We start from the raw sequence: 24,054 nt of genomic DNA on the forward strand, positions 1-24,054 counted from the left end.
CTGTCCAACATGTTAAGATGAATGAAAATTTGGTACAATAAATGAAGAAATGGTGTATGTTATGATATAGTGGATATTAACCCCTTCACGACCGGCCGATTTTTGGCTTTCCATTTTTTTTGCCATTCTTTTTCTGAGAGACGTAACTTTTTTATTTTTCAGTCAATAAGGTCATATGAGGGCTCATTTTTTGCGGAACGAGCTGTACTTTTAAATGAAACCATGGGTTTTACCATGTAGTGTACTGGAAAACGGCAAAAAAATTCCAAATGCCGAAAAATTGCAAAAAAAGTGCGATAGCACTATTGTTTTTGAGATATTTTATTCACTGTGTTCACTATATGGTAAAACTGATGTGTGGGTGTGATGCCTCAGGTCAGTGCGAGTTCGTAGACACCAAACATGTATAAATTTACTTTTATATAAGGGGTTAAAAAAAAATCGGAAGTTTGTCCGAAAAAAGTGGCGCACGTTTTACACCATATTCCGTGACCCGTAGCGTTCTCATTTTTCGGGATCTATGGCTCAGTGATGGCTTATTTTTTGCGTCTCGAGCTGACGTTTTTAGCGGTACCATTTTTGCGCAGCTGCTACGTTTTGATTGCCTCATTGCATTTTGCGCAAAAGTTGTGGCGACAAAAAAAGTCATTTTGGCGTTTGGGAATTTTTTTGCCGCTACGCCATATACTGATCAGATTAATTCATTTTATATTTTGATAGATCGGGCGTTTCTGAACGCGGTGATACCAAATGTGTGTATATTTTTAATTTTTTTTAACCCTTTAATTTTCAATGGGGCGAACGGGGGGGTGATTTGAACTTTTATGTTTTTTTGTTTTTTTTTAATTTTTTAAAACTTTTTTTAACTTTTTTTTTTTATTTTACTAGTCCCCCTGGGGGGCTATTGCGATCAGCAGTCCCATCGCACTGCACTATCTGCTGATCACAGCTACATAGCTGTAAACAGCAGATACGCTCACTTTCTTTTTCACTGTGCCGCGGGTACAGTGAAAGTGAAATCAATTCATGTGTAGTACAGGAGTCATCACATGACCCTGTGCTACCATGACAACTACCGTAAGTCACGTGATCGCGTCACGTGACTTCCGGTATCAGGCGGTAAGTAAACGTTTACCGCGATCGCGCTTATAATGGCGCTGTCACATATGGACAGCGCCATTTAAGGGGTTAAACGGCACGAGCAGATAACAATTCTGCTCGAGCCTAGATGGCACACATCTCGGCTGTGAAAATCAGCTGAGATGTGCGCCGATCGCAGCATGCTGCCGCTGGCAGACCGCGGGCAGTAACATTATGACCGCTAGGACGTAATTTTACGGCTCGCGGTCGTTAAGGGGTTAAATGTAAAATTACAACTGAGAAATTAAAAAGATAGAAAAGACAAAAAATCATGAGGGAGCATTTATTTGTAAAATCTAGCTCATTGTGATTGTCTGATCAAAACTTATTGCTGATCTATCCGTAGGAAAGTTCATCAAATCAGATCAGTGGATTGGCCAAAACCAGGCACCACAGCTACACAACTGTTATTTACTAACTTTTTAAGTTGCTTCATTCTTATGCAAGAAGAATTATAATGAGAGGTTACAACTTCATGTAGATTACACAGTATCACAACATTTACAGTACTTGATGGCAGGGCTGTAGAGTCAGTAAGCCAAACCTCCAACTCCGACTACTCAATTTCCCTGACTCTGACTCCGACTCCTGGACTCCAACTCCGATTCCCCCATACATGGCTCATGTTTAAGTGATAAATTTACTGTAGTAATCAGGCTTTCCATCACCATTATGATACAGTAATCAAGCTATTAATTTAGATAGAACACAAAATATATTTATTGGAATACAACTTTAGAACACAAAAACTTTAATAAATTGTAAATATGCAATACAGTATGCAGAAAATAGTAAAAAAAAAATGTTTTCAATAAAAATATACTAAATAACATTTCTGCAGTCTATGAATTTGTTCTGAGAAATAGTATTACCTCCATCAGATCCTCCTTCATAGATTACCTAAAATCTGATAGTTATTGTGAGGCTAGAGAACAACCTGTCTAAATTAACTTGGGGTGGTGGCAAAGTGATAGCCACATGGGCAACATCTCTACCAATCCCAGGGTATAAGGGAATTTCCTCATGCACAGTCAGTTTTCATGAACGTTTGAACAACTTCATTGAGAGCAAGTGATACATTTGTTTGCTATGGGAGTGGGATCTTTTCCCTGCGGCAACGCTTTGCGTGCTCCATGTCATCCAAATACTTTTCTAAATTAAACTCTTCATCTGATGAGGCTCAAGATATGGCAGCAGCAGCACTGGCAGGACACAACTCCTCTTGCTCTTGGCAGTCCTGTAGCCCTCTCTCCTAACCGCTACCTCTGTCAGAGCTTTTTTTCATTTAGTAAGCTGGTGATCATCCAGCAATAGACGATGACTTGGATCCACATAAACGGCTGCCGAAAGAATTTTATTTCCTAATAGCTGTGTCTCTTTCCATTTCATTGAACTAGCAGTGCCATCTGCAATTAAACATCATCATTGGGACAGGCAAAACAGCAAGTTCTTCCACCCCTTTATGAAAATGCCCTGAGTTAAATCCTCAGCTTGTAATTTTTTAGTCACTGTAAATGGGTAATGAAGCAATTCCTTCAATTCAGCCACATGTGTCCATTGACCTTCATTTAGTATTACTTGAGGGTTAAGGTACCGTCACACTAAGCAACTTACCAGCGATCCCAACAATGATAGGGATCGCTGGTAAGTTGCTAGGAGGTTGCTGGTGAGATGTCACACTGCAACGCTCCAGCGATCCCACCAGCAACCTGACCTGGCAGGGATCGCTGGAGCGTCGCTACACAAGTTGCTGGTGAGCTCACCAGCAACCAGTGACAAGCCCCCAGCGCTGCGTGGAAGATGCTGCGCTTGGTAACTAAGGTAAATATCGGGTAACCAACCCGATATTTACCTTGGTTACCACCGCACGTGCAGAGAGCAGGGAGCAGCGCACACTGAGCGCTGGCTCCCTGCTCTCCTAGTTACAGCACACATCGGGTTAATTACCCAATGTATGCTGCAGCTAAATGTGCACAGAGCAGGGAGCAGCGCACAATGCTTAGCGCTGGCTCCTTGCTCTCCTAGTTACAGCACACATCGGGTTAATTAACCCGATGTGTGCTGCAGCTACATGTGCACAGAGCAGGGAGCAGCGCACAATGCTTAGCGCTGGCTCCTTGCTCTCCTAGTTACAGCACACATCGGGTTAATTACCCGATGTGTCCTGCAGCTAAATGTGCACAGAGCAGGGAGCAGCGCACACCGCTTAGCGCTGGCTCCTTGCTCTCCTAGTTACAGCACACATCGGGTTAATTAACCCGATGTGTCCTGCAGCTACATGTGCACAGAGCAGGAGCCGGCAGCACAGGCAGTGAGAGCGGCGGAGGCTGGTATCAAAGGTAAATATCGGGTAACCAAGGACAGGGCTTCTTGGTTACCCGATGTTTACATTGGTTACCAGCCTCTGCAGAAGCCGGCTCCTGCTGCCTGCACATTTAGTTGTTGCTGTCTCGCTGTCACACACAGCGATCTGTGCTTCACAGCAGGACAGCAACAACTAAAAAATGGCCCAGGACATTTAGCAACAACCAACGACCTCACAGCAGGGGCCAGGTTGTTGCTGGATGTCACACTAAGCAACATCGCTAGCAACGTCACAAAAGTTGTTCGTTAGCAGCGATGTTGCTAGCGATGTTGCTTAGTGTGACGGGGCCTTAAGTGGCAATGTCTACAAGAAAGGGTTTAAATTCAAGCTAGCACTCAATCATTAAATAGATACTGCCCCATCAAGTGTCTTGATCGACAATTGCCCCTCTTCCAGCACGTCTCTTCAAGTTGGAATCAATTTTAAGGGTTCTGGTAGCAATAACCAATTTCATCAGATTGCCAATCAGTGCTCCAACATGTCCCTCTTTCCTACTATCTCTTATGTCATCCCAATGTTTTTTTTTCTGCTTCCTAGTTCAACTGCACCTCAGCAGTGATTAACAGCTCTTTGTCACTAAACAATGTACACAGAAAGCTGCTAATTGGTGATGTGGGTGGGGTAATACACAGTTCAGCATTCCAAGCTCTGCTAGATACATAGCAAAAACCTGCTGATAATTTCCTTAACAGGGAATCTGTTATGAAATTTACATCCCATGAACCACCATCACTATGTTAATACGTTCTTTAAATGCTTAAGTATGATGCTTTTACATAAAATATATGTTAATGCATTGTGTAAAAATGAATCCATTCATAGGTTACTGCACCGTTGCTGTCATGCAGTCAAGCTAAAGCTATGTCCCCCTGGTACTGTATATGTAGTGAAGTACAGTGCTTATGTAGGATGTTGATGAATCCGTTGCGGTTCACTGATCATTAAAACTTTTTTATCATAATTTGAGATTAAATAGTTTATGTAAAAAACATAATACTGTAGCTATTAAAGTGTACAATGATGTGGAGTTGGTAGTTTAAGCAGTGTAAACCATCTGATGAGTTCCCTTTAAATAATGTAGATAAGCGGCAGAATAAAGCGATTGGCAGACTGAAATCAGACATGTCTGATCAACATCTCCCGTGATGATCTTTTGGCTGGTGCCCCCATACATATTAAAGTGTCGACTGAACCCATCGATATTATTGGGTTAGGCTGACATCATTCTAATGTATATGGGGTCCTTAAGAGTGTATTTGCACTGGCCGATTATCGAGCATGTTAACATGTCAGGATAACCAGGTTTACAAATTTCATTATTCTTTGCAGCCCATTGTAATTTGTAAACAGTATGTTTACTGCCAAGAACAATGACAGTCTATGCACACAGAACGATCTATTACTGCTTGTTCTATGAGCTTGTGAAGAACAGTCACCTTGTCTAAACTCTGGCTAAACAAGCAATTAAATGATTAGTGATTGTCAAATATAGCCAATTTGCAGTTGTTTAACAGCCATCATTGGCAAGTATAAAAGCACCCTAGAGATAAATGATGATTTATAGCCTGGGACCACACGGGGATTATTGCGATCCTCTCGCATGATACTCGGCTCATGCTGGCAGTACAGCAGAGCCGAGTGTCATGCGACTGTCCCTGCGACTGAGGTCCGTTCGTGCGAGCGGACCTCAGCTGCAGGGGGCGGGCAAGCACTGAGGAGGGGCGGACTGGCATGGAGGAGGGGATGGAGGGATTTATCTCCCTCTCTCCTCCGTAGCCGGCTATTGCCATTCTTGCACTGCACTCGCGGTACACCAGTGTAATGCGAGTGCAGTGCGATTTTTCTCTCACCCCATTCACTTGAATGGGTGCGAGAGAAACAATGATCGCATTACAATCGCAGCATGCTGCGATTGTTTTCTCGGTCCGATTAGGACTGAGAAAATATCGCTCATGTGTGCTGACACACAGGCTAATATTGGTCCGAGTGGAATGCGATTTTTTTATCGCACTCCACTCGCACCGTTTTTCTTGCTGTGTGGCTTAGGCCTTAAGGTAGCACTACCATCAAAGTTTTCATCCTCTTAACCCCTTCACTAACCCCCTTAACATACATGACTTTCGGCCATGTGCACTAGACCTGTCTGAAGCCGGGACACGTACACCCGACTTCATACTGCTCATGACCGGGAATGCGGGGCATTCAGCTTAGTGTTCATCGCGGACACAAGTACACGCATCACGGCTGGTGACGCCCTGTAGCTGTACTAACATGCTAGGTGGACTAGTTGGGGGAAGTAACGCCTTTATGACTAGTCGCTGGCCTCATTAGCATATGATGAAAGATGTTTAAAAATACTTTTTCTAAAGATCTCTTTATGTATGCTACTAGATACAGGGACAGATAAGCATGGATTAGCAATATGCACCAAGAAATGGCCGTGGTCCTGGGTGCATATTGCACCTGTCAGGTTCCCTTTAAAGGGTACTTGGGAGCAGGATTTACTTTTATGAGATATTAGGAGCACTTTATCAACCTCCTAATACCATTTTAATCATCACTGTGTTATTTCTAAACACTACATGTGTGTCTTTAAATACTATGTTAAACCATCTCTTTTGTCCTTGCCTATGGAGTAGAGGACTAGATAGTAGTTGCTACAATGTACTGGGTTAATTCCTGCAATGGCGTGACTGTGTTCTCAGTGCATTCAGGGAGCGCAGGGAGGCAGAGAATAGGAAATTCTTCTCCTCTTCCTCACTGATCAAGCTGGATCGTCAATTCAGGCCACTATGGGCGTGAACCCAGCGTGCTATAGCAATGATTGACATCGTGCCCTGAGTGGTCAGTTACCTGCAGGCAAGAAGAGCAGGGAGAGTTTTACATGATTTTTAAACACACTCATGTAGCATTTAGGTATACACAGGGATCATTAAAAGTGGTATTAGGGGACTAATAAAGCGATCATGATGCCTCCTAGGGGTAATTCCTGCTGTCAGGTTCCATTTAAGCATCTCCCCAAGCGGATGATTGGGTTCTAGTTAATCAATTTGAGTTTATATGAGGTTCCCCAAGTCTCTGTAGAAGGCTGTACTTTTACCATTTCAAGCCTCATAAGTCCCCGGTTTTGTTTAATGTGTATTGGTTGAGAACATTCATTAGCAAAGCTAACAGCCATGACTTTTTTAAAAGTCACTGTCCAAGATTAGTGCTGAAAGAAGTTGGTGGCAGATTACTGCTTATAGCAGAATATTGTAAAATGTCGTTTTCACGGCAATAGTTGGCACAAACTTACACTACATATGTGTAAATTACTATAAAGTAGTGAACCACTTTCCCTCTACCATATTTAATTCATTTTACTGTTGATGTTGAGCCTTCCTTCTCTAGTGTCTGTGATACCATCTGTGTTAGAACATACAGGCCTATACACTTATTTATTACCCCTAATATAATAATGCCCCTGTGACTTGTACATCCCTAACCTTACATCCTTAAAGCTCATTGATGTGTGCTAGCTCTTTAAGGACATTATTGATTACCATTATATGATGGTCTACCTTCTCTCCCGCGGAATAAGAAATTATCCAGTGACTTTGTCATGCTGTGTCCTTATGAAGAGATGTCTCTATAATTCATTTAACAAGTACTCTTGGGACTTAGCATTTTACAAAGTTCACACAATTTGCAACTTTCTTTCCTTGTAATATACTAGATGTGGCCACCATGCTTGAATACACAAACAGTATCACTGCGGTGTAAGTCACCAGTGTTAATTAAAAAACTGCACTCCTAAAGTAATAAAGAGTTGAAAATAATGTTTTACATTATTATATTCATTGATGACTGGCAGCGCTACTGTATATGTGACCTTTTTTTTAATAGAGTACAAAATTTGTTTTACAGGTAATTAATTACCTTTTTCCCATAATGTTGCAAGTCAGTCTCATATTTCATGCAATTCTCTTGACTTCTGTAGGTTGCAATGTTCTATTACAAATTATTTCCCACAACAGTGAAAGTGAAATACAGTCATTTTTTAAACTCTTTGCACCCTTGAAATTGTTCCAGAAAATTAAGAATTTCTCCCAGAAAATTAATGCTTTTATATACCGTAAGTTTTGTTATACAGACACGTGTATTTCTTTTGTGTGTATTGGAACAACACAAAAGAAACACAAGAAAAGGCAAATTGGACATAAGGTCACTCAAAACCCCAAAATGGGCCAGACAAAATTGTTGGCACCCTAAACTTAATATTTGGTTGCACACCCTTTCAATCACTTCATATAAAACCAACAAGCTTCTAGAATACTCCTCTCAACTGGAATTTTAGACCTCTCTTTTGCAAATTGCTCCAGGTCTCTCCTATATGAAGGGTGCCTTCTCTCAACAGTAATATTAACATCTCTCCACAGGTGTTCAATGAGATTTAGATCTGGACTCATTGCTGACCACTTCAAAACTCTGCAGCGCTTTTGTCTTCATCCATTTCTACGCAAACCCAGCTTTCTGACAATGGGCACCCGAAATCCTTTGATGATCTTCAGATTTCATGATGCCTTACACACAGTCATAGTACCCAGTGCCAGAGGCAGTAAAACAATCTCAAAACATCTTTGAACCTCCACTATATGTAACTCTTGGTACTGTGTTCTTTTTTTGTAGGTCTCATTCCATTTTCGGTATATAGTAGACTGATTTGCTTTACCAAAAAGATCTATCTTGGTCTCATTTGTCCACAAGACACTTTCCCAGGAGGATTTTGGCTTACTTACGTACATTTTGGCAAACTGCAGTCTAGCTTTTTATGTCTCTGTGTCATCAGTTTGGTCCTCCTGAGTCTCCTGCCATAATGATTTACTTGACTCAAATGTCGACAGATGGTTCCCTCTGACACAGATGCACCCTGAGCCTGCCGGACAGTTTGAATTACTTTGGAACTTGATTGGTGCTGCTTATCCACTATCAGGACAATCTTGCATTGCAACCTTTCATCAGTTTTTCTCTGCCATGCACGTTCAGGTACAGTCCCAAGGGTTGTAAACTTTAAAATGTTGTGCACTGTGAACAAATGAACATCACAATCTCTGGAGATGGACTTGTAACCTTGAGATTGTTGATATTTTTCAACAATTTTGGTTCTCAAGTCCTCAGACAGTTGTCTTGTCATTTTTCTCCTCTCCATAATTAGCATGGCACACACAAACAATGCAAAGATTGTGTCAGCTTCTCCCCTTTTAATCTGGTTCCAGGTGTGATTTTCATATTGACCACACCTGTTACGTGACACAGGTAGGCTTGAATGAGCATCAGTCTTGATACAAAGTTGGTTACACACAATATTGGAAAGTTGCCATCAATTTGTGAGGCCTATTTTTGAGGTTTTGTGTAAAAGTATGTCCTATTTGTCTTTTTTTTTCCACTGTTTTTTAGTGTTGTTCCAATACACACAAAGGAAATAAAAATGTGTATGACAATATGGGTAATTGAAATAATTTTGTGGAAAAAATACTTCATTTTCTGGAACAATTTCAAGCATTTCGGCCATGACTGTATAGTCTTTAGCATTGAGATTGCAAAACAAAAAAGGAAAATTAGTGGCATTATGCAAATCACAGGATGGAAAGACATATTAACAATATGCAAATGATGTAAAAATAGAAATACAATTTTTAAAATATCTCAGTGTATTCAGGATTGAGTGTGAGCACCACAAGCAGAAATACAAGCACTTACATACCTGCTATCAATGAGGTTATTAATACACTTGGGCGCACACATCAAGATTTGCTGCTGGCAGCTCCCTTTGCAATTGCCAAGCAATGAACTGCTAGACGTGCTTGATGGGAAATCAGTCCAGGGATACTGCAGGTCATAATTGCATGTTTAAGCGACACAGGCTGCTCACATTAGCATGAGAAGCATCGGGCATGTCTTCATTGAACAACAACTCCCCGAACACTTTGGAGGAATGGAGAAGTGTATAGCATACTCTATGGCGGGCTTTGCACACTACGACATCGCAGGTGCGATGTCGGTGGGGTCAAATCGAAAGTGACGCACATCCGGCGTCGCAGTCGATATCGTAGTGTGCAAATCCTTTTTGATACGATTAACGAGGGCAAAAGCGTCGTTATCGTATCATCGGTGTAGGGTCCGACATTTCCATAATGCCGGTGCAGCGACAGGTACGATGTAGTTCCTCGTTCCTGCGGCAGCACACATCGCTGTGTGTGAAGCCGCAGGAGCGAGGAACATCTCCTACCTGCGTCCCGGCTGCAATGCGGAAGGAAGAGAGTGGGTGGGATGTTTACATCCTGCTCATCTCCACCCCTCCGCTGCTATTGGCCGCCTGCTGCGTGACGTCGCTGTGACGCCTGCACGACCCGCCCCCTTAGGAAGGAGGCGGGTCGCCGGCCAGAGCGACGTCGCAGGGCAGGTGAGTGCATGTGAAGCTGGCGTAGCGATAATGTTCGCTACGCCAGCAATCACAAGATATCGCACCTGCGACGGGTGCGGGGACTATCGTGCTCGACATTGCAGCATCGGCTTGCGATGTCGCAGCGTGCAAAGTACCCCTATGACTTGAAGACTATCATAAGAGATGCATTCTGTTTTTTCCACTACTATTTTGAGTCCCCATTTATGAACCTGAGGAAACCTATTAAAAAGGGCATTGCTTCTCTAAAAACTCTTCTAAGGCTGGTTTCACATCAGCGTTTTTTGAAATGCGTCAGGAATGGGTTTTTTTGACTCAAAAACTGATCCGTTTTTCATTTAATGCATTTTCAATGGAGTTGCAGTAACATGCGTTCGCATGCGTTGCTGTCCGGATCCGGTGACTTGCAGTTTTCTAACTTTTTTGAAAAACGCAACATGTTGCGTTTGTCACCTGCGTCCAAATACTGCAGGTCAATGGATCCTGTACATTGCGGCCATTGGTGCAATGTAGTTGTATGGCCGCCGGATCCTGCTTGTGCACTTGCGGTTGTATCCTTTCTGAAGGATCCTGTTTGGTCGACTGAGCATGCCCAGAAACCAGCCTGGCGTGATCTCTCTCTCTCTCTGCGTTTGTCAATAATTTAACAGGATCCAGTCACTTCCAGTTTGCAGTTTTTTGCCTGAAGACAAAAAATCGCTGATGTGAAACAAGCCTAAGGCGGGCTTTGCACGTTGCAACATCGCAAGCCGATGCTGCAATGTCGCACGCAATAGTCCCCGCCCCCGTCGCAGGTACGATATCTTGTGATAGCTGGCGTAGCGAAAATTATCACTACGCCAGCTTCACATGCACTCACCTGCCCTGCGACCGTCGCTCTGGCCGGCGACCCGCCTCCTTCCTAAGGGGGCGGGTCGTGCGGCGTCATAGCGACGTCACACGGCAGGCGGCCAATAGCCGCGGAGGGGCGGAGATGAGCAGGATGTAAACATCCCGCCCACCTCCTTCCTTCCGTAGCCGCCGGCGGCAGGTAAGGTGATGTTCCTCGATCATGCGGCTTTACACACATTGATGTGTGCTGCTGCAGGAACGAGGAACAACATCGTACCTGTCGCGGCATCGCAATTATGAAAAAGTCGGAGCCTGCAGCGATGATACGATAACGACGCTTTTACGCTCTATTAATCGTATCATCTAGGATTTACACACAACGATGTCAAAAGTGACGCCGGATGTGCGCCACTTTCGATTTGACCCCACCGACATTGCACGTGCGATGTTGCAACGTGCAAAGCCGCCCTTACTCTAAAAATTTGAATGTTTTCAAACACATGGCCTGACTTGTTTATACTGAATCCTATAGGCTATAGCAATTTGTGTACTTCTTGCATTAAAACTATTAATCACTACTGAGAAATCCCCTTTGATTGTTCTAATGTCCAATGTGCCTAATAAAATAAAAACTTAAAACATACAGATCTCCTGGTCCAGGTGCTGGTCACAAAGTGTTTTTTTTAAATTTTATTTAGCACACTATGGACATTCAGAGGTGTATGTCAAGTAGTGATCAACCGCAGCATTCAGAACTCATTTCAGGCCTCTGCTTTCTCACCAAGATGTCAGCTATGTAAAACGTCCGGCATCTCCCTGACATGATGTGTGGTAAGCTCCTGGGCCCGCTGAGCATGCCCAACATTTGGATTACTGTTACATCACATGTTGGGAAGGGGTTAAAGATGCCCTTTTTTTATAAAAAGAAATACATTGGTATCTTTTGCCTTTTGATTCATTCTTTCACATTAAGCAATATTGAATTACCATTTGGAAAAGGATGGACAGTATTGTATACATGAATGAAAACTAAAAATTAAAGGCCTTGGTTCTGACACTTGGTCAATAAAGCTCTGTCTCTTATATATCACCTTTCCGTAATCCGCCTCCATATAAATGGCAAGGTTATTTAGCACCAGCTCAGACTTCAATGATTGATGTGGTTCAATATTGGTATCATCCATTTATGTTTCCTTGACATTTCTGTGCATAAACAATGATTCATTAGAGATAACAGTGGTATCATGTGAGGATTCCCCAGCCCCATTGAATAAATTGCTCTTTACAAATAATGAAATACAAAGATTTATATGTGTATCAGTAAGGATGCCCAGCATTAAAGGCCACGTCTCACTAAGCAACATCGCTAGCAACATCGCTGCTGAGGCACGACTTTTGTGACGTAGCAGCGATGTTGCTAGCGATGTTGCTGTGTGTGACATCCAGCAACAACCTGGCCCCTGCTGTGAGGTCGTTGGTTGCTGCTGAATGTCCTGGACCATTTTTTAGTTGTTGCTCTCCCGCTGTGAAGCACACATCGCTGTGTGTGACAGCGACAGAGCAACAACTGAATGTGCAGTGAGCAGGAAGCCGGCTTCTGCCGACGCTGGTAACCAATGTAAATATCGGGTAACCAAGAAGCCCTTTCCTTGGTTACCCGATATTTACCTTCGTTACCAGCGTCTGCCGCTCTCACGCTGTCAGTGCCGGCTCCCTGCTCCCTGCACACATAGCCAGACTACACATCGGGTAATTAACCCTATGTGTACTCTGGCTAGGAGTGCAGGGAGCAAGCGCTAAGCGGTGTGCGCAGGTAACCAAGGTAAATATCGGGTTGGTTACCCGATATTTACCTTAGTTACCAAGCGCAGCATCGCTTCTACGCGTCGCTGCTGGCTGGGGGCTGGTCACTGGTTGCTGATGAGATCTGCCTGTGTGACAGCTCACCAGCAACCCGTGTAGCAACGCTCCAGCGATCCCTGCCAGGTCAGGTTGCTGGTGGGATCGCTGGAGCGTCGCTTAGTGTGACGATACCTTAAGGCCCCATCTATCGGATATTACCATTATAAGTAGATTTAAAGGGTTACTGGACTCTTTCTGACCCCTGAATCTGTAACCCCACGATGAACAAGAGTCCAAGATTTCTGGTTCACTAATGCTTGGAGTATTGAAACCTGTCAGTTGTGAATACTTTTCTTTCTTTTAAAATAATTGTATTCCCTGTGAAAAATACAATTCAGGAGTATTTTTTTCTTCGTTCTAATTTGGCGATGTATCCTTCCATAGACCAACGTTACCCAATTAGTGATGATAATGTCAGATTGTATAGGAACATACCACACACTGGTAACACCTAAAGGTCAATGTATTCATACATTTATAGAAAGAATTACAGAGGAACAGCTCAACAAAAAGTCAAAAAATATTGAAATTGAAAATATTTTCAAAAACAGAAATATCAGTAGAGAGATCATCTGTAATACTAAAGTTGATGTGTGACACACTCGATGATACAGTTATCTGTACACTTAAAGGGAATCTGTCACCGGGCTTTTGCCACCTAATCTGAGAGCAGCATAATGTAGGAGCAGAGATCCTGATTCCAGTGAGAGCCACCTCCTTTCTTTTTCGATCCCGAAGCACATTCATTTGCTTTACTTCCACTGCTGACCGAATACAAACAAAAAGTTACATTGAACTGTCTAAAATCCCCTAACCATGCACACACACACGCACACACACACACACGCACGCACACGCACGCACATGCACACGCACACACACACACACACACACTCCATCTCATTGTTACCACCTGAAAAAAAATGAAATGCTGTAGTCAGAATCTTCAGAGAATTAGAATTTGCATTGAGAACGAATCTTATGAGAATTTAAAATGACAGCAAAAAACTCTGTCTCTAATACTGATGGTTTGTGATGTTTCCAAGGGTTTACTCCACATGGGTACAAAATAAAGACCAAGAACACGTGGTTAAGAGTTGACTGCTCTTGTATGCTTCATTCTCCACTGTACTGTGTGAGAGTCTTTAATTGTCCAGTTGTTTCTATGCTCTCCCAATGGCTGGGAGTTCTAAAAGTGGAACCCACTCTTGTCAGATCTTTATTGCATATACTATTATATAAAGATTTGAAAATCGCAGGACTCTGGACTAGAGATGAGCGAACCTTGGAAGTTCAGTTTGCCAGTTGCATTCGAACCTTAAAAAAGTTCAGTTCTGAACCCAACTTGATCCGAACCTCAATAGAAGTCAGTAATTGGGCAGTTCGTGGCTCCACCCACATGCTGCCAGTCATAAGTAGAAAACGGGATGGCTATGCAGGGTTTTTAAGCTTTGCTTGTTTGTGTGTTTGCACACTGCATCTAATCACGCTGATTTTACCCCAAGTGCGAGCCATTCAAACACTGCACGTGGCTTGCACAGGGCTGTGCATCACTCATACCCAAGCATAGTACTGCTTGCTTGAGTGGTTTGTACTCGTAATTCACTCAAACTTTGAACTCGAACTTTGTTTTTTTATGAAGACGGTTTCCGAACCCAAACTCTGAACATGAAAACTCAGGTTGGCTCATCTCTACTCCGGACCATTGACCTGGATAATATTCTGTGATTGCAAGGCAGAAGCTCTGCATATCCCATTTTATCTCTTGGCATTCCCGACAAGTCTATTAATTATCTGGGCTGGTGCAACGTCATGTGTGTACTTCATACTGTAATGATGATGTTGCACCAGCCCGGCTAATCAAAAGAAATGCTGGGAGGTACAGAGATTTGTAGAGCTCAAGTCCAGAAGTCACTGGGGACCTAACCAATGTACCAGAGCCCTGGAAATAAATTGTCCCATCTGCACTGGTAATATACTCATATCTCGTAATTGGTAAAAGAAATATAGTCAATTAGTATCCATATTTAGCTTTCATTATGTCCATTAATAACATTACAATCTCAGATTCTCAGATTTACAATCTCGAAACAGAAAAGGTTACCAATGCCTTTTCTAGATGATATAGCAGGGTGTATGTGCTTTTTGGCAACTGCAATGAATCAATAAACAGGAAAAATTTAAACATTTGAAAAAATTAAAGAATCACTCCCACAAATTTTTATTCTGTAAATCTATCCAAGTGTATATTTAATATAGTGTGTGTTCGTATACTCACCAACTGTTGTCTTCTCCAGTTTCTAGCGCTGCTCCGGTCCACTTCTCACTCAGGTGAATGAAATTTGCTGGATCACATGTGAGGATTACATGTGATCTGGAAGTTACTTTTATATACAAATCTGTGGAGGGTCAGAATGAGGTTCCATAGTCTTACATTGTAAAACCGATTTTTGGCTGATACGTAGACATCCGTGTGATTAGGTAAGCTGGAATTTCAGTCACACAACCCAAAAGAGGATTGGAACAGCTCTAGCAACTGCGGAAGACGGTGATCGCTGAGTATGTTTATGCTCTTACACTACATTACCTATTCATTTAGACAGGTTTGTTTAGGGAATAAAAAATTGTTAGAGTGCTTCTTTAACCCTAGAACGCGCAAGCATAACAATCTACCACAGAAAACAAATGACCTAGCAGGCCTGCGAGGCCCCAGGTATGCGTTCTAGGGTTAAGAGCAAGCTGTCAGGTGCAGTATGCACCCAGAACCACGATGTTTCTAAAGATCGTTTATCATATGCTAATGAGGCCAGGGACTAGTCGCAAGGGCATGAGCCCTGGCTTCAAACCCATGTAGTGCGCATGACGGAAACTCCGGGATCATGCGCACTAAGCCGAAATCCAGGGCTCGGACGCGATGGCATCAGTGAGGTAAGTGCGACCATTAGCATGTTAGCACGTGCACAGGGGCATACTAACATGCTAAGGGGCCGACTAGCCAGGGGAAATCATGCCCTTGTGACTAGTCCCTGCGCTCATTAGCCTACGATAAAAGTTCTTTAGAAATACTTTTCTAAAGATCTCTCTATCTATGCTATTAGATACAGGGATGGTTAGGCAGGGATTAGCAATATGCACCCAGAACTGCTCATATTGCACCTGACAGGTTCACTTTAAGGAGTGTTTTTCCCCCATCTCCAAAGTGACAAGAAAGATGAATACAAAGCTGTTTCCCCACCCTCTGCTATCTTTGTCACAGTTTACACAGCAAAGATGTTAAAAAATAATACACTATATATTATAGTATATATATATATATATATATATATATATATATATATATATATATATATATGTAGCGCCCCTACACTACAAGGAACTACATCCTCTCGGGGATGCAGGACCTACCCCTTGGGACCTGAAGTACCAGTGCCACTACCACCAAAGCACAACCAAAATCCTAGTTCTCCACTCCACTCCGGGACTAAAGGGTTAATCAAGTAAGGGGATGGTCACCTAGGGTTAGGAATGAGTTCAGGGATTGGCTAGCCTGGTGGGAGGACACACACACACTCAGACAGAGGGAGAGAACTGTGGCACACAGAGAGGTGTGCGGACGTGCTCGAGCTGGGTCCGTGCAGACAAGTACCGCTGAGACTGGAGCACGCACGGGGCACAGGGCCCTAGATCATGCACCAGTTCTACACGGCTTAATAAGCACCTGCATGGTGTGGACACCTTCATGGACTTCACCGAACCAAATAATCCGTGGGCATCAGCAGTAAACTAGGATCGGGGTTCGGACACTTGCCTCCCCACAGAGTCCACACTGCCTGCCGTACGGAGAAGGAGACTGATACCCAAAAAAGGGACAGTCGGGCCCCAAACGCTCTATGCTATAGGGACGCTATCAACAGAGATTGCCGGGGACAGAGCAACCTGGGTCACTACATTGGCACTGATACTCCATGGGACCTGAACCAGTCATCCACGGGTTGGGGTAAGTAGAGACTGTTAGTTACAACCTTGTGTGGTCTCCGTTATTGCCCTTCACAACTCACAGGCACGGCCCTTCCTGCGGAGGGCCCAACATCATTGCTGCAACCACCACCAGCCCTGGGAGTACCCACATTCAGCAGTGGCAGTTCTCCACCCTTAACCGCAACCCGCAGGTCACGTCACGTACACTAACTTTCATCCCTACTTAAAATAATTCCCCTTTTATAAGAGATTCCTCAGGGCATGGGACCGGGCAATGGCCACCAGAGTGACATTTCCATTTGCAACCGCCCGGGGCCGAGTATACATATGGCCGGTATGTGTCGCAGAGAACCTCTGCCATGAACCTGGAGTTTCCGCTGGGACTTGTAGTTCCACACGTCTGTTGGTAACATGTCTCAGAGCTAGATTCATAGTATGGCCAGAAGTGATGGGCGGGACTGACCATCCACATACCTCCCACCCAGGGATGTGTCTGGGAGGATATCATGTGTCTGGTTGTGATCACATGAGAGTCTACCAGGGTCCTGCAAGGAAACGGCCCTACAGGGAGCACGTGGTGAGACCATGTGGGGAGTGTGCTGAGACTCCTGAATAGGTATCCCCAGGAGAACAGGGTTGTGAGCTGACTGGGTGTCAGCAAGTGAAGACCGCCATATAGGTCTTCATCCGGATACAGCTGAGAGGTCAGTGATTAAATCCTGGGTGGCCTGCACTGGGGCACTGTGTGTATAAAGCCTTGTGGATATACTCACTATTGGAGCAGACTGGGATAGCGGCACGTTCCTGTAATAGGTTCCCATGAACTGTAACAGCGGTTTATGACATGCATAAATAAACCGCATGGACATTTGAAGTGATAAAGTGCTCCTGTGTGACTCAATCCCGCTACCTGACGCATGGTCCCCCATACGCTCGGGGCCCACGTCATCACGATATATATATATATATATATATATATATATATATATATACAATAGCTGAATAAAAGTTTTTTAAACCAAATCTGATTTTCTGATTTGAAGAAATAAAAATTTTGATTATGCCCTTCCTTCCTTTAACATATTCTTGCATGAAAGTGCTTTAGAAGAAGTAATCTGAACTCCCGTCATCTTCCTAGATTCATATTATATACAGCCCATGATGCTATACTTGAAACAAAATTACTGCACTCAGGTGACCCATCTGAGTCACATCACTGCAAGTCCCATGAGTGTGATTTATGTGTGCCCATGTATTTTCTGGAAGAGCGCACTGATATATACCTGACTTAGCCAGCCAGGGATTTACAACAGTGCATTTTGTCTGAGAAGTGACACTAAAGAGATTCTTTTTGGAGCTAAAGTAATATAAGACAGTCAGCTGCTTCACAGAGGCAAAAATGGGCTTCGGAGACTTTGCTCTAATGCAAATACAGAGGCCATTGCCGCATTTGTTTTTCTGAGAAATAAAAATCATTATTGTTGAATTAGAAAATAATTAAAGTCACCCTGAGAACATCAGGTACAGAGTCATTTTTATTAAGTTTAATTCTATTAATATTACTATGATGGCAAAAGGTTGTTAGTACAATTATAGCAGTAATCATCAATAAAACATCAGCCAGTGCTTCCTCCACTGGAACATACATATTACATGGGCATTGGTCTAATATTGGACATCAGAGTATTCTCCTCTGCGTAGAAGAAGATCATGGGCTGGTTAGTTAGATTCTACTCATACCATTCAGCAAAGCCAAGGAGAAAATTAGCTACTGATCAAAGCACTTTCTCAGGGGTGTAGATTTTTTACCTGTGCTATAAAATTTAGATAAGTGGTATATGGACCGTTTTGCACTGACTTTCTGATATAATCAAGAAAAATCCATGACCAAGAAACTTAATAGCATTTGTGGTTTTTTTTCCACGCCTCTTGAAGCTAATACCAGCCGGTGTTACGGTAGCTTCCAAACAGGTTAATAGTATCTGCGGTCTTCTTTCTACGCGTTTCGAAGCTAATACCAGCTGGTGTTAAGGAAGCTTCAAAACAGGTTAATAACATCTGCTGTTTATTTTCTACATGTTTCGAAGCTGACACCAACGGGTGTTACGGTAGCTTCCAAACAGGTTATTAGCATCTACTGTTTATATTTCTACACGTTTCGAAGCTGACACCAGTGGGTGTTAGCTTTGAAACAGGTTAATTACACCTGCTGTTTATTTTATACGCGTTTCGAAGCTAACACCAGCTGGTGTTAATAGTATCTGAGGTGTATTTTCTCCATATTTTGAAGCTGACACCAGTTGACCAGTTGTGTAGAAAATAAACCGCAGATGTTATTTACCGTCTTAGTCATGGATTTATCCTGATTATATCAAAAGAGCAGTGCAAAAGGGTCCATATACCGCTTATCTTTCCTGACACTTCTCTATTGGATCTGCAGCAGCCCTGCAATATATGTGTCATTGTCATTCTCATCAGGTAAGCAAACCGTTTAGGTCTCTACACCACCAGATAAGACCCTATGCTCTCTATTTCACTAGCCAACCTGTCTTATTGATAGAGTCTAGATAACAGAAGGGATCGAAGGTGAAACTCAACTACAGACATCTACTGTACATGTCAAAATATTATAATTGCAATTCAAGTCTCATCATATGCATTTCTGGAAATTGGATTGCTAACAAGTCTATGATGAAACTGGGGAAAATTCAAGTTAATTTGCTGTCATAATTCGAATACTCGTAGATATGGGAATTAGACTTAGGGGTACTTTGCACACTACGACATCGCAAGCTGATGCTGTGATGCCGAGTGCGATAGTCCCCGCCCCCGTCGCAGCTGCGATATCATTGTGATAGCTGCCGTAGCGAATATTATCTCACACAAGAAATAATAATGCTAAAAAGACTTGATACATTTATAAAGGTATCAGAAAGTTCTAATTCCGTATTTTAGGCTGCATGTTAACGGTTCTCGAGAGGCAGAAAATACAGTATAAACAGTAGAGAATGCTGACACAGTAAGAGGAATTTTTTCAGCTATAAGGAAAACTGCATTTTACCTTTAATAAGGGATTTTCTTCCACATCAAACAAATGTTGCTAGTACGAAACATGAAACTCACCGGACAGAACAACCCGACCCCCAGAATTACTATATTAAGAGGGGTCAAATGAATAATTTGTAATCTATAGTTAAGGAAACCTGAGTAGCAATTGACAAAATATTTGTGGAAAGTTTCTGTTAAAATCAACCTATAGTTGTAAAAAAATAAACAAAGATCCAAAATAAAGAAGTAGGGGAGAGGAAACATTTTAACCCTACATTGCACACTCTAAGCATATAGAAAAAAGGAAGAGACAAAACAGGAGTGTAGTGCAAATATATTCAAAGTTTAATGAAAAAGAACTGGCACAAAGAGAAAATTCGGCTACACATTCCAGGGGCCTGTATGTGGTTTGCAGAGTAGGAGGAAAAACGGGTTTGAATACCGTGCCAAAACCACAGATTCATCAAGAGTTTGAAAGAATTCCTTTTTATTTTCACAGGTCTCTCCCGCATTTACGCCACCCTTTTATACCTGGTAAGACTCTATTTGCGCCTGTTGTTTCCACAGTTTGGCTCACTCTCCAAGGGCTTGTATAACATGAAATCACATGACATGAGGGGAAATTACAATACAATAATGCCAGTAGGTCTGAGCACAGTCAGAGCATAGGAACCATCATAAAATAGAGTAAATATAGACAATTGAGTAACACTATTAATATTATTGATCCTAACCCAAATAGTAATAAAACTCAATATTGCAAGATGCCCGATGTATAATATTGGATAAATACCAAATATATCGCCCTCATATGATATTGCACATAGCCCTAGCAGCACAAAAGAATATTTTTGTAGTCAAACTTATAAGCCCATCATGTATATTGCACTATAACAGAAACTCTGACTGGTTAAAGTCAGAGGATTAAGGAAGAGACCATGAGTAACACAGTAATATGTTAAACATCACGACATACCCATGGTCACTAAACTGGCCCAAGAAAAAGCAGCGTTTCACGATCTTTCACCAAAATTATCACCATTTCATCAGGGGCCGGTTTAATGACCATGGGTATGTCATGCATATTTAGCACTGGGAAGTATAGGAGAAGCTTTGTCATTTATTTGGTTAAAGGGAACCAATCACAAGGATTTTCGCATATAACCTAAAGCCAGTGCTATACTGGCACTATCAGGCTGATTTTCTCCATACCTTTAGTGGTCAGCTCGGATGTTTAGGTTTTGAAATCCAAGAAAGTAAAGTTTATAAGATCACCAGCGTCTTGAGTGACAGCAGCTGAGGATCCGATAATATTGGGGAGGGGGGGTTATTCATAGTTATCCCTTCCCCCTGTTAGAATTAGCACAAGTATTATACAATCGATTTAATGTTTGACTTCCAGGACCTGTGCTGAGGTCATAGCCATGTGACCAGAAGGGGCGCGCTAACAGGCTAAGAGGGCGAACTAGTCGGGTGATATAATGCCCTTGGGACTAGTTTTGCTCTCATTAGCATACGATATAAGATCTTTAGAAATATTTTTTCTAAAGATCTCTTTCTCTATGCTAGTGTATACAGGGACGGTTAGGCAGGGATTAGCAATATACACCCAGAACTGCTCGTGGTTCTGGGTGCATATTGCACCTGACAGGTTCACTTTAAAAGCAGACTTGTAAATGATTCTCAACACAAATCATCAAAATGAAGTCATCTCCTGTCCTTTTTAAGCTACATTTCTGTTTATCTGATGAAACCCTGTAAAAAACACCTTATTTTATAGTAATGACCATGGTGAAAGCAAAAAAAACGCTAAAACTACCGTGACATTTTTCATAGAAATAGTCATTTAGAAAAACCCAAGTTAATTCTAGTAATAGGAGAAGTTGTCAGCCTGGCAAATGTCATCGTATTATAGTGACAGTCCTTATACTGTATGTTCTAACACTTAAAAATCAGATTTATGTAGTTGTGATAATGCCAAATTGGCATTTATCGTAGTATGGGTTGTGTAACTTCCTCATTGCAATCTTCGTTTGTTGTGTTGATGTGTATACTTCTAATGTTAAACTGAATTGATTGATACAATTTAACAAGTTTTTGTTTTCTAGCATTGACACTGCGTTAATTTCTACATTGATGCTAATCTATAATTATAGCATGGCATGTAAAGTATCCAAATGCCAACTCGGCATGTGCTTTATTATGAAACTATTTTTATGCTTTACATATTTTTATTTCCATCAGGGATTCAGTAATCAAGTGGATGTGTCATATATTGCCAAACATTACAACATGAGCAAAAGCAAAGTTGACAACCAGTTCTACAGTGTGGAAGTAGGAGACTCGACTTTCACAGTACTGAAACGCTACCAGAACCTCAAGCCGATAGGTTCTGGGGCTCAGGGAATAGTTTGGTAAGTAAATGAAATATATATTTTTTTATCAGCTGCCCATGTGTCATCAAGGCTAGTAAGTTGTATCTTATGGCATAGATGTCTTATGAGTTCTCCTTGTTTCTCTGTCCTGATGACTTCAAAATATTCTGTGTGTATTTGATAAGTATAGAAACAATAAGAAGCTGTCCTGAGAGCATTGCTGTCTGTATTGATTTCAGTTTCAGCTAGGATGATATACTATGGCATAGCATAATTTCTGCTTGCTTTGTTTTGTTTTTTTTCCTATTTGACCTCCTGTTGGCCAAAAAAAATAGTCCTGCATAAATTAGGGTATTTTCACATTTGTTATGCGGTCACTAGTGATGAGGGAGCACTACCATGCTCGGGTGCTCGGTACTCGTAACTAGTGATGAGTGAGCACTACCATGCTCAGGTTCTCGGTACTCGTAACTAGTGATGAGTGAGCACTACCATGCTCAGGTGCTCAATACTCGTAACTAGTGATGAGTGAGCACTACCATGCTCAGGTGCTCAGTACTCGTAACTAGTGATGAGTGAGCAGTACCATGCTCAGGTGCTCAATACTCGTAACTAGTGATGAGTGAGCACTACCATGCTCAGGTGCTCAATACTCGTAACTAGTGATGAGTGAGCACTACCATGCTCAGGTGCTCGGTACTCGTAACTAGTGATGAGTGAGCACTACCATGCTCGGGTGCTCGGTACTCGTAACTAGTGATGAGTGAGCACTACCATGCTCGGGTGCTCGGTACTCGTAACAAGTGATAAGTGACCACTACCATGCTCAGGTGCTGTATACTCGTAACTTGTGATGAGTGAGCACTACCATGTTCAGGTGCTCGGTACCCATAACCTGTGATGAGTCAGCACTCCCATGCTAAAGTGCTCGGTACTCGTATCTAGTGATGAGTGAGCACTACCATGCTTGGGTGCTCTGTACTCGTAACTAGTGATGAGTGAGTACTACCATGCTCAAGTACTCGGTACTCGTAACTAGTGATGAGTGAGCACTACCATGCTCAAGTGCTCAGTACTCGTATCTAGTTATGAGTGATCACTACCATGCTTGGGTGCTCATTACTCCTAACTAGTGATGAGTGAGCACTACCATGCTCAGGTGATCGTTGCTCATATCTAGTGATGAGTGAGCACTACCATACTCAGGTGCTGTATACTCGTAACTTCTGATGAGCGAACACTACCATGTTCAGGTGCTCGGTATTCATAACTAGTGATGAGTGAGCCTACCATGCTAAAGTGCTCGGTACTCGTATCTAGTGATGAGTGAGCACTACCATTCTCATGTGCTCGGTACTCGTAACTAGTGATGAGTGAGCACTACCATGCTCAGGTGCTCAGTACTAATATCTAGTGATGAGTGACCACTACCATGCTCAGGTGCTGTATACTCGTAACTTGTGATGAGTGAGCACTACCATGTTCAGGTGCTCGGTACCCATAACCTGTGATGAGTCAGCACTCCCATGCTAAAGTGCTCGGTACTCGTATCTAGTGATGAGTGAGCACTACCATGCTTGGGTGCTCTGTACTCGTAACTAATGATGAGTGAGTACTACCATGCTCAAGTACTCGGTACTCATAACTAGTGATGAGTGAGCACTACCATGCTCAAGTGCTCAGTACTCGTATCTAGTTATGAGTGATCACTACCATGCTTGGGTGCTCATTACTCCTAACTAGTGATGAGTGAGCACTACCATGCTCAGGTGATCGTTGCTCATATCTAGTGATGAGTGAGCACTACCATACTCAGGTGCTGTATACTCGTAACTTCTGATGAGCGAACACTACCATGTTCAGGTGCTCGGTATTCATAACTAGTGATGAGTGAGCCTACCATGCTAAAGTGCTCGGTACTTGTATCTAGTGATGAATGAGCACTACCACACTACCATGCTTGGGTGCTCTGT

The 24,054-nt window shown here is 42.5% G+C and overlaps 1 protein-coding gene across 5 annotated transcripts in view; it reads left to right on the forward strand.

Annotated features, from left to right (window-relative positions):
* MAPK10 (mitogen-activated protein kinase 10) overlaps positions 1-24,054 on the forward strand; it is a 438,981-nt gene that overhangs the window by 192,313 nt on the left and 222,614 nt on the right. For all 5 annotated transcript variants that reach the window (XM_075351827.1, XM_075351845.1, XM_075351823.1 and 2 more), the window contains exon 3: positions 21,951-22,120. In XM_075351827.1, the coding sequence (XP_075207942.1) occupies positions 21,951-22,120 (170 nt within the window). The remainder of the gene's footprint in view (positions 1-21,950; positions 22,121-24,054) is intronic.

The sequence above is a fragment of the Anomaloglossus baeobatrachus genome, chromosome 1, assembly GCF_048569485.1.
Source record: "Anomaloglossus baeobatrachus isolate aAnoBae1 chromosome 1, aAnoBae1.hap1, whole genome shotgun sequence".
In the NCBI taxonomy this organism is placed as follows: domain Eukaryota; kingdom Metazoa; phylum Chordata; class Amphibia; order Anura; family Aromobatidae; genus Anomaloglossus; species Anomaloglossus baeobatrachus.